The 15,000-nt window shown below is 38.6% G+C and overlaps 3 protein-coding genes across 6 annotated transcripts in view; 1 reads left to right on the top strand and 2 right to left on the bottom strand.

Annotated features, from left to right (window-relative positions):
• Window positions 1-15,000, top strand: part of LOC134851561 (ranBP2-like and GRIP domain-containing protein 3) — a 315,621-nt gene that overhangs the window by 6,028 nt on the left and 294,593 nt on the right. The window lies entirely within an intron of this gene.
• LOC134851565 (60S ribosome subunit biogenesis protein NIP7 homolog) lies at window positions 5,487-6,090 on the bottom strand. The gene has a single exon (XM_063867707.1). It carries the CDS (start codon window positions 6,084-6,086, stop codon window positions 5,541-5,543), a length of 546 nt encoding a protein of 181 aa, XP_063723777.1. The 5' UTR covers window positions 6,087-6,090; the 3' UTR covers window positions 5,487-5,540.
• On the bottom strand, window positions 12,861-14,573 carry LOC134851504 (uncharacterized). Its single transcript, XM_063867625.1, has one exon. The coding sequence runs from the start codon at window positions 14,563-14,565 to the stop codon at window positions 12,877-12,879; it is 1,689 nt and encodes a 562-aa protein (XP_063723695.1). The 5' UTR covers window positions 14,566-14,573; the 3' UTR covers window positions 12,861-12,876.

A 15,000-nucleotide genomic window follows, 5' to 3' on the forward strand; every position in this document is an offset into this window, starting at 1 on the left:
TTGTACCAGACATATGTCCCAGACAAAAATGTCCGAAACTGTTTTGCGAAATTAATTTCTTTGATTTGACCTGGGTAATTTTTGACAAAATTTTTTCGTAATTTGGTCAATATTTGAAAATGTAAAAACCCAAAATTGGGTAAACTGGAGCAAAGTTGAAATTGTTGACTTGATTGAGCCAAAAGGAAAGAGAATAGGACAAGCTGGATTACATTGATCATTTGCCGTTTTCAAAACGGGTCTTGCTCATTTTTGAAAATTTCTGGGAAAAAGTTCAACTTAAAAAAATTTATTAAAAATTATTGCTTCGCAATATCAACTTTGGAAAAAAAATAAGTTTGAAATATAGTTTCATGTTGCTGCTGCATCCTTTTAGGAAACTCAGAAATTTACTTAGTTCGTAAGCCGCAACTAGTTCGGACAAGTTTTTGTCAAGTTTGACCTGAAAAGGTTTTATAACAAGACACTCTTTGCCCGGCACACATTTTTTCGGTCAAATTCAGCATTTTTCTGTTCGTCCTGAAACTTTTCTTTGAGTTTGGGAAATGATGGATGCTTGCCGTTCACGAGCTTAACGAAGTTGCTATTCCAACCTTCAACAGCATTGTTGGTTCTGGGTCGCCCGGTTATCACACGTTGATGACATCTCCAGCTGTCAACGTCAAAACTGGGGTTTTGAGGAGTTCCATTTGCCGCCGAGAGCCGACCAACGTAATTGTCCTCCGAGAGCCGAACAAAGTAATTGAAGATTGGGTGGGCTGTCTCAGGGCATGTCTTCTGAAGAGTTTCAAAAGCAGTAGAAACATCACTTACAGGCAGGAAAGCGATACTCAGCAGCATTCGGACATGCTCGCGGAATTCTAGATCTAGTCTGTAGTTGTTTGTATTCTCAGTAGATTGAATGTGACGCCAGACGCTTTGGCTCAAATGGAAATAGCAGTATTGACATTGTACATTTTTGGATATTTAATTGAACGCATTTTTGACCGCTATTTCGAAATCAATGGTGGCTCGTTTGGGAAATTCAAAGTCGAAGCATCATTTTTCGCTTGGTATCGTTAGGTCCAGAGTCAAAATGAAGGAAACGCTCGCCACTGTGTGCCACTTTCAGCAACTCTGGCAGTTCAAAATCAATTAAGGACTGGGGTTCCTGCATTCTGGGCCGTTCTTCCTGTTTTACTCTGTTAATCATCCTCTGGTTGGCTGACTAGGTCGGAATTACTGCTGCAGTTCGGAACTTTTACTGCTGCTGCAAATTTTTTCAGCCTGCATGATACTTTATACATTATCGACCTGTTCGCGTTCGGCGATGTCTTTTCCGTTGATTTTGCCAATTATCCTTGGCTGGAGATAGCTCAATGGGTCATTACGGGGTGAGATGAAAATCTCACAACTTCAAAAGATTCACTAACCGAAATCACAATTACTGGGGACCATCTAAAGCTGGAGGTACTTGTTTGGGTGCATAGACATTTGTGTCCTTGACAAAACAAACCGAAATTATCAAATTGTACCAGACATATGTCCCAGACAAAAATGTCCGAAACTGTTTTGCGAAATTAATTTCTTTGATTTGACCTGGGTAATTTTTGACAAAATTTTTTCGTAATTTGGTCAATATTTGAAAATGTAAAAACCCAAAATTGGGTAAACTGGAGCAAAGTTGAAATTGTTGACTTGATTGAGCCAAAAGGAAAGAGAATAGGACAAGCTTGATTACATTGATCATTTGCCGTTTTCAAAACGGGTCTTGCTCATTTTTGAAAATTTCTGGGAAAAAGTTCAACTTAAAAAAATTTATTAAAAATTATTGCTTCGCAATATCAACTTTGGAAAAAAAATAAGTTTGAAATATAGTTTCATGTTGCTGCTGCATCCTTTTAGGAAACTCAGAAATTTACTTAGTTCGTAAGCCGCAACTAGTTCGGACAAGTTTTTGTCAAGTTTGACCTGAAAAGGTTTTATAACAAGACACTCTTTGCCCGGCACACATTTTTTCGGTCAAATTCAGCATTTTTCTGTTCGTCCTGAAACTTTTCTTTGAGTTTGGGAAATGATGGATGCTTGCCGTTCACGAGCTTAACGAAGTTGCTATTCCAACCTTCAACAGCATTGTTGGTTCTGGGTCGCCCGGTTATCACACGTTGATGACATCTCCAGCTGTCAACGTCAAAACTGGGGTTTTGAGGAGTTCCATTTGCCGCCGAGAGCCGACCAACGTAATTGTCCTCCGAGAGCCGAACAAAGTAATTGAAGATTGGGTGGGCTGTCTCAGGGCATGTCTTCTGAAGAGTTTCAAAAGCAGTAGAAACATCACTTACAGGCAGGAAAGCGATACTCAGCAGCATTCGGACATGCTCGCGGAATTCTAGATCTAGTCTGTAGTTGTTTGTATTCTCAGTAGATTGAATGTGACGCCAGACGCTTTGGCTCAAATGGAAATAGCAGTATTGACATTGTACATTTTTGGATATTTAATTGAACGCATTTTTGACCGCTATTTCGAAATCAATGGTGGCTCGTTTGGGAAATTCAAAGTCGAAGCATCATTTTTCGCTTGGTATCGTTAGGTCCAGAGTCAAAATGAAGGAAACGCTCGCCACTGTGTGCCACTTTCAGCAACTCTGGCAGTTCAAAATCAATTAAGGACTGGGGTTCCTGCATTCTGGGCCGTTCTTCCTGTTTTACTCTGTTAATCATCCTCTGGTTGGCTGACTAGGTCGGAATTACTGCTGCAGTTCGGAATTTTTACTGCTGCTGCAAATTTTTTCAGCCTGCGTGATACTTTATACATTATCGACCTGTTCGCGTTCGGCGATGTCTTTTCCGTTGATTTTGCCAATTATCCTTGGCTGGAGATAGCTCAATGGGTCATTACGGGGTGAGATGAAAATCTCACAACTTCAAAAGATTCACTAACCGAAATCACAATTACTGGGGACCATCTAAAGCTGGAGGTACTTGTTTGGGTGCATAGACATTTGTGTCCTTGACCAAAGAACCCGAAATTATAAAAATGTACCAGACATGTCGCAGACAAAATTGTCTGAAACTGTTTTGCGAAATAAATTTCGTTGATTTGACCTGCGTAATTTTCGACAAAAATCTTTTGTAATTTGGTCAATATTTGAAATTGTAAAAACCCAAAATTGGGTAAACTGGAGCAAAGTTGAAATTGTTGACTTGATGGAGCCAAAAGGAAAGAGAATAGGACAAGCTTGATTACATTGATCATTTGCCGTTTTCAAAACGGGTCTTGCTCAATTTTGAAATTTTCTGGGAAAAAGTTCAACTTAAAAAAATTTATTAAAAATTATTGCTTCGCAATATCAACTTTGGAAAAAAAATTACTTTGAAATATAGTTTCATGTTGCTGCTGCATCCTTTTAGGAAACTCAGAAATTTACTTGAGTCGTAGGCCGCAACTAGTTCGGACAAGTTTTTGTCAAGTTTGACCTGAAGAGGTTTTATAACAAGACACTATTTGCCCGGCACACATTTTTTCGGTCAAAATTCAGCATTTTTCTGTTCGTCCTGAAACTTTTCTTTGAGTTTGGGAAATGATGAGTGCTTGCCGTTCACGAGCTTAACGAAGTTGCTATTCCAACCTTCAACAGCATTGTTGGTTCTGGGTCGCCCGGTTATCACACGTTGATGACATCTCCAGCTGTCAACGTCAAATCTGGGGTTTTGAGGAGTTCCATTTGCCGCCGAGAGCCGACCAACGTAATTGTCCTCCGAGAGCCGACCAAAGTAATTGAAGATTGGGTGGGCTGTCTCAGGGCATGTCTTCTGAAGAGTTTCAAAAGCAGTAGAAACATCACTTACAGGCAGGAAAGCGATACTCAGCAGCATTCGGACATGCTCGCGGAATTCTAGATCTAGTCTGTAGTTGTTTGTATTCTCAGTAGATTGAATGTGACCCCAGACGCTTTGGCTCAAATGGAAATAGCAGTATTGACATTGTACATTTTTGGATATTTAATTGAACGCATTTTTGACCGCTATTTCGAAATCAATGGTGGCTCGTTTGGGAAATTCAAAGTCGAAGCATCATTTTTCGCTTGGTATCGTTAGGTCCAGAGTCAAAATGAAGGAAACGCTCGCCACTGTGTGCCACTTTCAGCAACTCTGGCAGTTCAAAATCAATTAAGGACTGGGGTTCCTGCATTCTGGGCCGTTCTTCCTGTTTTACTCTGTTAATCGTCCTCTGGTTGGCTGACTAGGTCGGAATTACTGCTGCAGTTCGGAATTTTTACTGCTGCTGCAAATTTTTTCAGCCTGCGTGATACTTTATACATTATCGACCTGTTCGCGTTCGGCGATGTCTTTTCCGTTGATTTTGCCAATTATCCTTGGCTGGAGATAGCTCAATTGGTCATTACGGGGTGAGATGAAAATCTCACAACTTCAAAAGATTCACTAACCGAAATCACAATTACTGGGGACCATCTAAAGCTGGAGGTACTTGTTTGGGTGCATGGCGTTAGCAACCATTTAGGACATGGTTGAACCGGTCAACATTGTTGACCATTCCTGTTGATTTTAGCACCCAAAAGCTGAATATTTTTCGTTTTTCCTGAACTAACTTCGTGAGCAAATCTTTGGGAGCAAGGTCTGAAGATTTAGCTTCAAGTTCTCGGCATCTATGTTGTTTAGCATTCAAGAGTCGTGTGGAGTTGTTTTGCATGGCAAGCAGCTTTGCTTTCATGGCGTAAAAGTTTTCTTCGACTTATTTGACCCTTTCACTTTCATCTGAAGTTAAGTTTTGAATCTGACCATCTCGGCTATTATTTGCTATACTACTAGGGTTCATTGATGAATTATCATCAGCTGAAGAACCATTGTTTGCAATTGTTTCTTCTTCTGTTTTTTGCCATCTCTTCATCTCTTCTCGGTTTATTTTAACTTCGATTTCAATTGGCATATTTTTTGCAAAAGGCGCTTGTTCTTCTCCACTAAAGCAACGCAATAAGCAATGGGTTCCATGTTAAATCTGAAACCGATTTCTTTTGTCTCAAATTTGAAGTTATTTTAAGATCAAGTTCTCGAAAATAGTTGCACTGGGAAACAACTTTTCTACAGCTGCGCTTCCCGGGTTAAGCAGAAATCGAGGGAAAGAACTTCGACTTTTTGCAGCACTTTTTGTAGATCATTCTTGAACATCCCAAATGGAGCCGTTTAAGTTGTCAAGCTATCTAAATAGTTTTCAAAAATTATTTCTTCGAAGAATGAAATTAAAAGGATGCCTGAAAGCGGGGACAACCACGAAAGCAAAAAAACCAAGTCAAAAACAAACACTACAGCCCGAATTTGAAAAACTTTAGGGGTGCGATTTTTTTTCGATATTCGGAGTTTAGACTAAAAAATCCTTGATCAATATGAAATGAAACTTGAGCATTGAAGCGATACAGCTGTACAAAAATTTTTCTTTGACTTATCTTGCTGCAATTTTCAGACCTGGTAATTCATCCGTGGCTTGAAAATTTCTTTTGAAGAATTAAATTCTCACGAGAGTAAAAACAACAAAACAATTCGATTTAGGTCAACAGTTCTGACTCGGACCGAATGTACTCTCCCACATCACTCTGATGCAGCAAAACATTCGTTATCGGTTGGGCTCTTCTGCAATCAGCTGTTGACCTCGCTGATACTCCGAAACCCAGCGGCACATCGCCCATCGAATACACGACAACACCCGCATACGCCGGTGTATTTTCTGTGATACGCCCCAAGCCCCCTTTAGTCACGTGATTGCCATACAAAAAAGATTGCTCTGAACTGGGCTTGAGCCATACTTTATACTGTGCGTAATCAGCAATTACTGGCAAAGCGGTTATTAGAAGTTTGAATTTTCCTGTTTTTGTGAACTTTCCAATGCAAGTTCCGACTGAGATGATCTTTTTGCGTGGGACTGTGATTGCGGCAGTGATGACATCTTCTCTGGCGTAAAACACGCGGTCGTTGTGCAACCTGAAGCTGTAATGGTGATCTGTTCTCTCGATTAGTTTCCGCACATTGTCTCCGATGTATTTCATCAACTTCTCAATCACCGATTTCATTTCTTGCTCTTTCAGCTGACGCATCTTTCTGTCTGAAAATAACATGGAAACCTTTGGTACTTTTTAAGAAATCCATTTTTTGCCGACCGACCCTAAAATTTTTCTAAAGGCGCCTTTGGCGCCAATATATACTAACTTTGAGGGGGAGCGCGCGCCAAAAAAACGCGATTTTTTTGTCAAAATTTTTCAAAAAGTGCCTAAAAACGGCTTTTTTTGACCTGTTTTTTCAAAAATTTGCCTGCGGCGCAGAAAATTTGGCAAAAACAGGGACCTTTTAGTGCTTTAGAAGAGCTCGGGAAATCAATTTGGTCGACCTAAAAAAAAAAAAAAGGGGGCGTCAAAATTTTCGAAAAATAGAGCAACACCCAATGGATCGTCTAGTGTTTTGTTCTCGGCAGCTTCAAAAAAATTTATAGCCCGATCTTTCTAAATGAAGTACAGTAGTGTCATCCTGGTCGGCGGAACAGTTGATATACTACCAATTGACCATGTACAGGGCATAATCTTATAAAACAAATCGCGATTTAAGATTTTCAGTCCTTTAAAACATTTTCCACTATTTTGCAAGAAGAACCTAGTATTATGTTCCTCCAATAAAAAACGATGGAGCCTTTTGCAAAGACTAGATAATAACGAGATCACTGACAAAAACAAACAACCTACCTAAAACACGATTGGTCTTCTAACATGCCCAGAGCCGAAGGAAACAGACAGGAAAAAAGCACTTGACGTAAAAGAACTTTTTTGCTGGACATGCAACAGACAATAATTAGCATGGATGGAGATCTGAAAGATCGTCTGATCGTTGAACAAAAATTAGAGAAATTGTTCTAATTTTCAATCGCAAACATGATCAACCGAATCACGAAAACCTTATCACCTTGTATGCACAAGCTTTCAACTCATTGTATTTGAAAAAAAAAGAAAACAGAAATGGAGTTGAAAACTTGGGCATGCGTGATGATGAGGTTTTTATTTTTCAAATACAATAATTTGATTCGATTTTTGCAAGCGATAAATAAATTCGATGATACATACTGAAATCTGAGCATATGGGAGAACATATGGCAACACGAACTCAAAAGATGCTTTAAAAAATCATAGGTATGCAAACAAATTATCGCAAATACATATGTCACTATAAGATTGGTTGATGAACAGAGGAGTTCAACGGAAAAAATAGAGCCACGTTCTCAAAGAGCAAAAATCAAATATGAACCTAAATCACAATGGAGCTTGCTCATATTTTCTGACTTCACACCCAACACAATTTTGCAAGACGCACAATTAAGTAATCTCAAGTGTGCATCCTGCAAAACAACCAAATACGAATATCCCACAACAACTACACCAACAATTGCATCACTCAAGTCCTGCGTGTTCAGAGAACACAACTCAGCAAAACGCCTATGTACTCAAAGAGCGCAACTCAGAAGAGGATCCAAAACAGAGCGGACACGCAGCGCACGAGTGACCCAAAACAATGCCTTTTCCAAAGGATGACAAATCTCACATTCATTTGATTCCCTCAAGGATGATAGTGGATGAGCACCGTTCTTTGGAGACTTCACTATGGGGTCGAGCCAGGCAGCAGCTTTTGGAATTTCATATAAACAAGACATGGCAGAATCGCATATAGTATTTTAAATACAATGCAAGACTATGACCCAAAAAGAGACTATTTATCCCAAAACCTAAAAACTATTCGCAATCAACCTTGAGGCAATCGAATGTGAGGTACCACTTTTCAACAGACAGGCTCTGTACGAACCACGCAGGAATAGCGGCGACAAAAGACTTTTCAACAGAGGTGCACGAATGCACTTTGGATATTGGTCAATCAACAACAGAGAGATCTCGCGCTGATGCAGTTGTTGGTGTAGTTGTTGTGGGAGATTCATATTTGATATTTTATAGGCATCAATATGGGGCGAAGGCTGCTCCGGGGTGGACTCTAGGCCGGAAAAGCCTTATTGTAAGATCAAATATTATATATAGTTCATAACAACTAGATAGTAACGCACCTCCGGTGCTTCGAATTTTTAACAACTCGTAAAAAACGTTATATTGGGAAAAAAATCAGCATCCTTTGAGTGTACTCTGACAGCACCGAAAAACAGGGTTGGCAATTTCAAATTTAAAAAAAATTCTTTTCAATTCAAAACTTTAAACACCACTAGGTTTTTTATATCTTAAGTCTTTGAAAAACTTTAATATTCTAAAACTAATTGAGCGGTGGCATTTAGACGCAAGATTTACAACTCCTGAGAGAACTCTTATAGTACCCAACTACAGCGTTGGGAATTTCAAACTTTGAGAAACTTAAAATTAAGTTTTCTAAAAAAAAAACTGAAAAAAACGTCTTATCTCGAAAACAACCGAAGATTTGAGCAGCCACAACTCGAGGCAAGATCTCTCGTAATCCCTGAGAGTACTCTGATATCCTCCAACTACAGGGGGTTAGGAACTTCAAAATTCGAAGAAAAAAATTTAAGTTTTCTGAAAATTTTAAAGAAAAAATAACAAAAAACGTCATATCTAAAAACTACAAAGACTTGAGCAGTCACATTTCGAGGCAACATTTGCAACACCTGAGAGCACTCTGACAGCCCCAAACTAAACGGTTGGGAAATTCAAATTTAGAAGAAATTAAATTATATTTAGGTTTTCTGAAAACTTTTTTTAAAAAAAACACAAAAAACGTCATATCTCAAAAACTACAAGGATTTGAGAAGTCATATTTGGAAAAAACACTGACAACTCCTGGGAGTACCCTGACAGCGCCTCACTATAGAGGTGGGAATTTCAAATTTTGTGATATTATTTATATCTAAATTCTTTCAAAAAATCTTGAAAAAAATCCTTAAAAACATCAAATCTCGAAAACTGAAAGGATGTGAGCAGTCATATTCAGAGGCAAGATCCGCAACTCCTGAGAGTATCCTCACAGTTTCCAACTACAGGATTGAGATCTTCAAACTTTCTGATTTTTCTTAAATTTTAAATTTTTCGAAAATTTTTGAAAAAATTCTAAAAAAACGTCATATCTTGAAAACTACGATGATTTGAGAAGTATAATTTGGAGGCAAGATTCGCAACCCCTGAGACTACAGGGTTGCAGATTTCAAATTTTCAGAAACTTAAAAAATTGAAGTTTTCCAGAAATTTTTGAAACATCTTGAAACATCGAGGCCGAAATCGCAACATCCGGGGAAACCCTGACAGCATCTCACTATTGGGTTGCTTATTTCAAATTTGGTGAAGTAAAAACTGATTTCAAACTGGAAAATTGGAAAAATCTTAACCATAGCAATATACGATATAGCTTAAACGTGAAAAAATTCTTTTGTTAAACATGCAAAAATAATACGTCGAAGAAGCTTAAACATGGCGAGATAGTGAACACTGACAACTCCTGGGAGTACCCTGACAGAGCCTCACTATAGAGGTGGGAATTTCAAATTTTGTGATAATATTTATATCTAAATTCTTTCAAAAAAATCTTGAAAAAAATCCTAAAAATATCAAATCTCGAAAACTAAAAGGATGTGAGCAGTCATATTCAGAGGCAAGATCCGCAACTCCTGAGAGTATCCTCACAGTTTCCAACTACAGGATTGAGATCTTTGAAATTTTTGATTTTTCTTAAACTTTAAGTTTTTCGAAAATTTTTGAAAAAATCATAAAAAAACGTCATATTTCGAAAACTACTATGATTTGAGAAGTGTAATTTGGAGGAGGCAAGATTCGCAACCCCTGAGACTACAGGGTTGCAGATTTCAAATTTTCAGAAACTTAAATAATTGAAGTTTTCCAGAAATTTTTGAAACATCTTGAAAATTGCAGAAAACCGTTATTGAAACATGGAGGCCGAAATCGCAACATCCGGGGAAACCCTGACAGCATCTCACTATTGGGTTGCTAGTTTCAATTTTGGTGAAGTAAAAACTGATTTCAAACTGGAAAATTGGAAAAAATCTTAACCATAGCAATATACGATATAGCTTAAACGTGAAAAAATTCTTTTGTTAAACATGGCAAAATAATACGTTGAAAAAGATTAAACATGGCGAGATAGTGAAGCCCGCATTTAAATATATAATAGATAACAGGCAGCGGGTTCGCGTGTAATCAATATGTATATTGGTTAAAAACACTATCAGGTAGAGGTTTTGCGGTCACCATGTGTGTAAAGTTCGATAACACCATCAGATGTCTGACGAAAAATTAGATGAAAGCCGAAAAAACCGAACGAAAAAATCGATCTCTGAAATAATTGTCTTGATTTTTTCTTGAAATAAAATTATTTCAAAAACAGATGCCCACGAATAAAAAAATGAATGTTAAACGAGGGTAAAAACCGTCGAAAGAAAACTTATAGCGGTAACTAAGACAACTCTTGAACAGACACGTCATTGTTTTTATTGTCCCCCTCATAACTCGTAAATAAAAATGTTTGCTCCTCAAAACCGCGTCAAAAAAAGCTCTGAGCCACAGCCTTTGACACCAAATAAGGAAGCTGAAACCTCTCCCTGTATCGAAGAGGACCAAGCTTCTTATCACGGAAATCTCGCAGAAAACCAAAATTCAAGCATCTTTTCAAATATCTCAAAGCTTGCTCATCCACCAACAGTTTCCTTGGGAAATTCTACAGCATCAACCTTGACTCAACAGTGCGCAGTTTAAACCTCGAAACATTCCAACTACCATACTCTGATACTATTACTGACAATCATTACATATCCGAAAAAAAACTTAAAAATCTCACAATTTTTGCATGTCACGAAATCGAGAGGTACCTCCAGCGCTCTTCACAAACACAACGGAGCTCTCCAAGTCGATCGGCTAGTTGTTCAGCAAGAATTAACAAAATGGTGTCTTTAAAGAAGAGTGGAAAGTTGGTAAAGTTAATTTTTTTTAAAGAAAGCTCCGAAAACTGATTTTTTTAACTATCGACCTATCACGCTGCTGAACAAAAATTGTCTTTCCCTCTCTTTACCAGCATGCTGTTTATTGTATTCCAAATCATCGATTCGGTTTTCAGATCTCCCATAAAATTCAGAACTTCTTTGCTATCTTGAAGCAATTTACAAAGGCATTGAAAACCCTGGTGCTGTTGTCCGAGCAGTTTACCTCCTCGACTTCTCAAAAGCGTTCGACAAACTAAATCATGACAGTTTGGTTAATAAGTTGCAGCGTATCGGAGCCTGAGGGCGCCTCCTCCAGATTATCAAAAGTTACCTCACTGACCGAAGACAATACGTTCAAGTTGGAGAGACTAAGTCATCATGCCTTTTCATAACCCATCAAAAGGATCCATTCTTGGGCATTTGTTATTTCTTGTTTTCGCTTTCGTCATGAACGACAGCATCAATTCTCAGCCTTTTATGTTTGCCGATGATAATTAACTGATATCATTATGCCAGCTTGGAATGGCTTCGTCACTACAATGAGATTTAGACTTACTTGGGACTTGATGTAGCTCAAACCAGATGATATTCAACTTCGGAAAGGGTCATCACATCTCTTTCGGCAGTAATAAATCAAACGCTTCGCTCAGTATTTTGCATTTCGCAGTAATAAATCAAACGCTTCGCGCAAAATATTTCGCATTCACACGAGGAGAAAGACTTGGGTCTTATTCTAACTCAGGACTTAAAGTGGAGCACTTACATTCTGAAGGCATGTTGTAACAAAGCTAATCAGAGCCTGTAACTTGTCAAACGCAACACTTCGCCTCGCCTGCAACATCTACAAAAATTAAAAATAGACAAGTCGATGAAACTTCCCATAGTGTTATATTGCAGCAAGGTGAGGTATCCATCCAGTACAGATTTGAAAGCAATAGAGCAAACTCAACGAAGGATGATTGGATACTACGTTTTCCTAGTGCTGCTAACCAGCAGCGTTTAAAAACCCCGAACACATTACCTTCATCGCTCAACATGCAGATTCATGACCTTCTGACAGTCTAAGATACTAAACAATGGATACGACCTGCCTGGGGATTGTTACTTATCATGGTATTCTCCAACTTACGATACACGTGGCTCATCGATGCAGGTCTTCTCCTTACTGCCACTTAAACTCAAAGACTTCAAGGAAAATTATGGTATCGAACTGCAAGACTTTTCAACATTTTGAATATTTTAACCAGCAGCGGACTAAAACCAAGATTCTTGAGGTTATTTTCATAATACTTCGACAACAGTTATGTTATTGATCGCATATGTGCCTGGAGATATGCGTGCATGTGCTCCGGGTGCCTTGACATCTTGTATTAAGTCGTTTATTTTTTTGAGGGTTCAACCCCTGCGGTGTACCGCGAATTTGCAATAAAAGCAATAATAATATATTTGAGCTGAGAAATATTTCTTCACTCTCAAGCAAAGCGTACGGATCATGGTAGGCCTAACACCAGGGATACTTTTCAACTTAAAGGTATAGAACCAGTAACATCGCCACTGCTTCTTTGGGTAGGTTATGTACTAAAAGTGGCAAAATATTTCAGTAGTATTACCTTTTTCCTCCAAGAAATGAATTCAAGGGGTCTGACTATTGGGGTATAAATAAAACTCCAATATTCATAAGCAAACACCTTTCTGCTCTTCCCGTATAGAGCATGATATAGTAGGCCACTACGGAACAAAAAACTGCATCCTTTTCTCAAAAACAGTAAGTCGCAAAAATTTGCAAGCTGGAATCTTTTTGCAGCTTGAAAGGCAACAAAAATGAACTTCTTCTTTTTAATACTCAGTTTCATGGAATTACAATTTAGGCAAATACCACTAAAGCAAAAAGATCTATTGCAAAATCAAAAAGTAAATTTTGACTCTTTCTTATCATCTTCTCGTGCCATTGGTTCAATTACAACGCCTACCTTCTTTCGGATCCTCGGTTCAATCAGTGACTTAAATGAGGCTGAAGTGTTGAAGTCCGGGCCAATAGGTTGCCTCATACTACTCTCAAAAGCTTCTGATTTCTTGTACCCAAATGGAACATCTCTTACTTTCAGTTGGTGTTCTGCTAGCTTCTCGTTTTGTACATTATTAAAAACAACATAGCCCATTGGCAAATTTTTTTTCATAGCCTTGTCATCTTTTTTACTTTTTGACTCTTTCAGTTTAGCTTCTTTTGTTGTGGATAACCCAGGACCAGTCCAACTTCCCCAGCCAAAATCACAAATATTTTCCTCTTTTTCAGACTTGTCCTCTTCAACCTGCATTTCTTCGATCAAATCTTCGTCGTCTTCAAATGCTTCGTGAATAGCAGATGTATTGACAGAAGTTGCTAGAAAAATATCACGATTCCCATCAGATGATCGCGACGTGGAGGTCAAAAAACTAGACGGATTGATATTTAGCTGGTTTTGGACTGATTTATACTTGCGCTTGATTCCGCCTCCAATTTCTAGTGGTGTTTCTCCGTTGTCCTTTATATCCTTCCGAAACTCAATCACTTCCTCTGTTTCAACGTCATCAACCAGGGGCTCACTGTCGCTGCCAGATGCTTCCTCTGAATCGGGATTGGATGTTTGCTTTGGTCCTCGTTTGTTTGTCACTACTTGCCATTCTTCATCTTCGGATTCATCGCTCTCATCCACACTCATCTCTTCGTCATCTTGTTTGACAGTCAGCGACTTATTCATTCTCCGTTTGCTCTCAAGCTCATCTTGGGTACTTTTCTCATGCTTCGCATAGTGAGCCAATTTCCTATCCCACTTTCCGGTAACCCTGTGTCTGAGTGTTGTGCGTTCGATTATTCGTCGATCACGTAACGTTGAGCTGAGACCTTTTGAAGTCAATTCATCCTGCATTTTCTCCATTTTATATCGTGTTTTCAGTCTTTTGAATTTCTTACTTTTGACAGATTTTTCGCGCTTGAATCTAGCAAGTTGCTGTCCGGTAAGTATCCTGTGTCTTCTCAGCTCCTTCAAGCGCTGCATCGCTTCATTATAGTCCAGCTTATCTAATGATGCGGTTTCTTTAGCAGTCAAACCTGTTTCCTTGCTCGGCGCTTCGCATCCAGCCGCTTTAAGAGTCGCATAAATTTGCTGCTCTAAGGTCGACGGGTTCTGAGCTGCGCGTTTAGAAATATCAGAAGCTGTTGCGAAATGTGTCAAAGGTTCTTTGTCAAGGGGAAATAGCAACTTTTCGGCTTGTCGATTAGATTTTACCAAAGGCTCCCATTCTGAAACCTGGTTCGTTACAGCCGAAAAATCAACATTTCTTTCGGCTGCTACGGCTTTAGCTGAATTGGGCTGGGCCTTCAATGTCTTTCCTTTTCCAGATTTGTTCAGCCTTAAAGTTACATTTTTACTCTTCTTAACATTCACAGACGAGTTGACCAGTTGAGATAAGGATAAAAAATTCGCCGCCGTAGGCGCACCAATAGCCGAGATTTCACCGGTAGTTCCTAATTCTCTTCTAACGTCCTTCCTATTCTTTTGAGAGAAAGCATTGATAAGTTTCTGATGATCATTGGCATCAGTATCTTCTTCCATAACGATCTGTAAAAATCGGTAAAAATTAGCTCGTTTAAAAAACGTTTCGGTATCTTCTGCCGTTCTTCTATTTAAATGCTTAAAAAATAGTCAATAAATGCTCAAAAAACGTGTCGGAAAAACAAGATCGACCAAAATTAATCAGGCTAGTTTTGAAATAAAAGGATGCACAGACAATAGAATGTGAAATTAGCATCCAAAGAAAACTTACCAAACTGTTACAACAAAACAATGCAGCTTTCCAAGTCGATCAGCTAGTTGTTCCGCAAAAATCAACAAACTGGTGTCTTACCAGAAGAGTGGAAAGTTGGCAAGGTTACCGCAATTTTTTCAGAAAGGTTCGAAAACGGATTTTGCTAAATATCGACCTATCACGCTACTGAACATTATCTCAAAGATCTTCAAAAAAAAGTGTCTTCCAAAACATCATTCATT

This window comes from Symsagittifera roscoffensis, chromosome 7, assembly GCF_963678635.1.
Source record: "Symsagittifera roscoffensis chromosome 7, txSymRosc1.1, whole genome shotgun sequence".
NCBI classification, from domain to species: domain Eukaryota; kingdom Metazoa; phylum Xenacoelomorpha; order Acoela; family Convolutidae; genus Symsagittifera; species Symsagittifera roscoffensis.

Coding starts and splice junctions, on each gene's coding strand:
- LOC134851565 (XM_063867707.1), bottom strand. CDS start 6,086: ATGCGTCAGCTGAAAGAGCAAGAAATGAAATCGGTGATTGAGAAGTTG.
- LOC134851504 (XM_063867625.1), bottom strand. CDS start 14,565: ATGGAAGAAGATACTGATGCCAATGATCATCAGAAACTTATCAATGCT.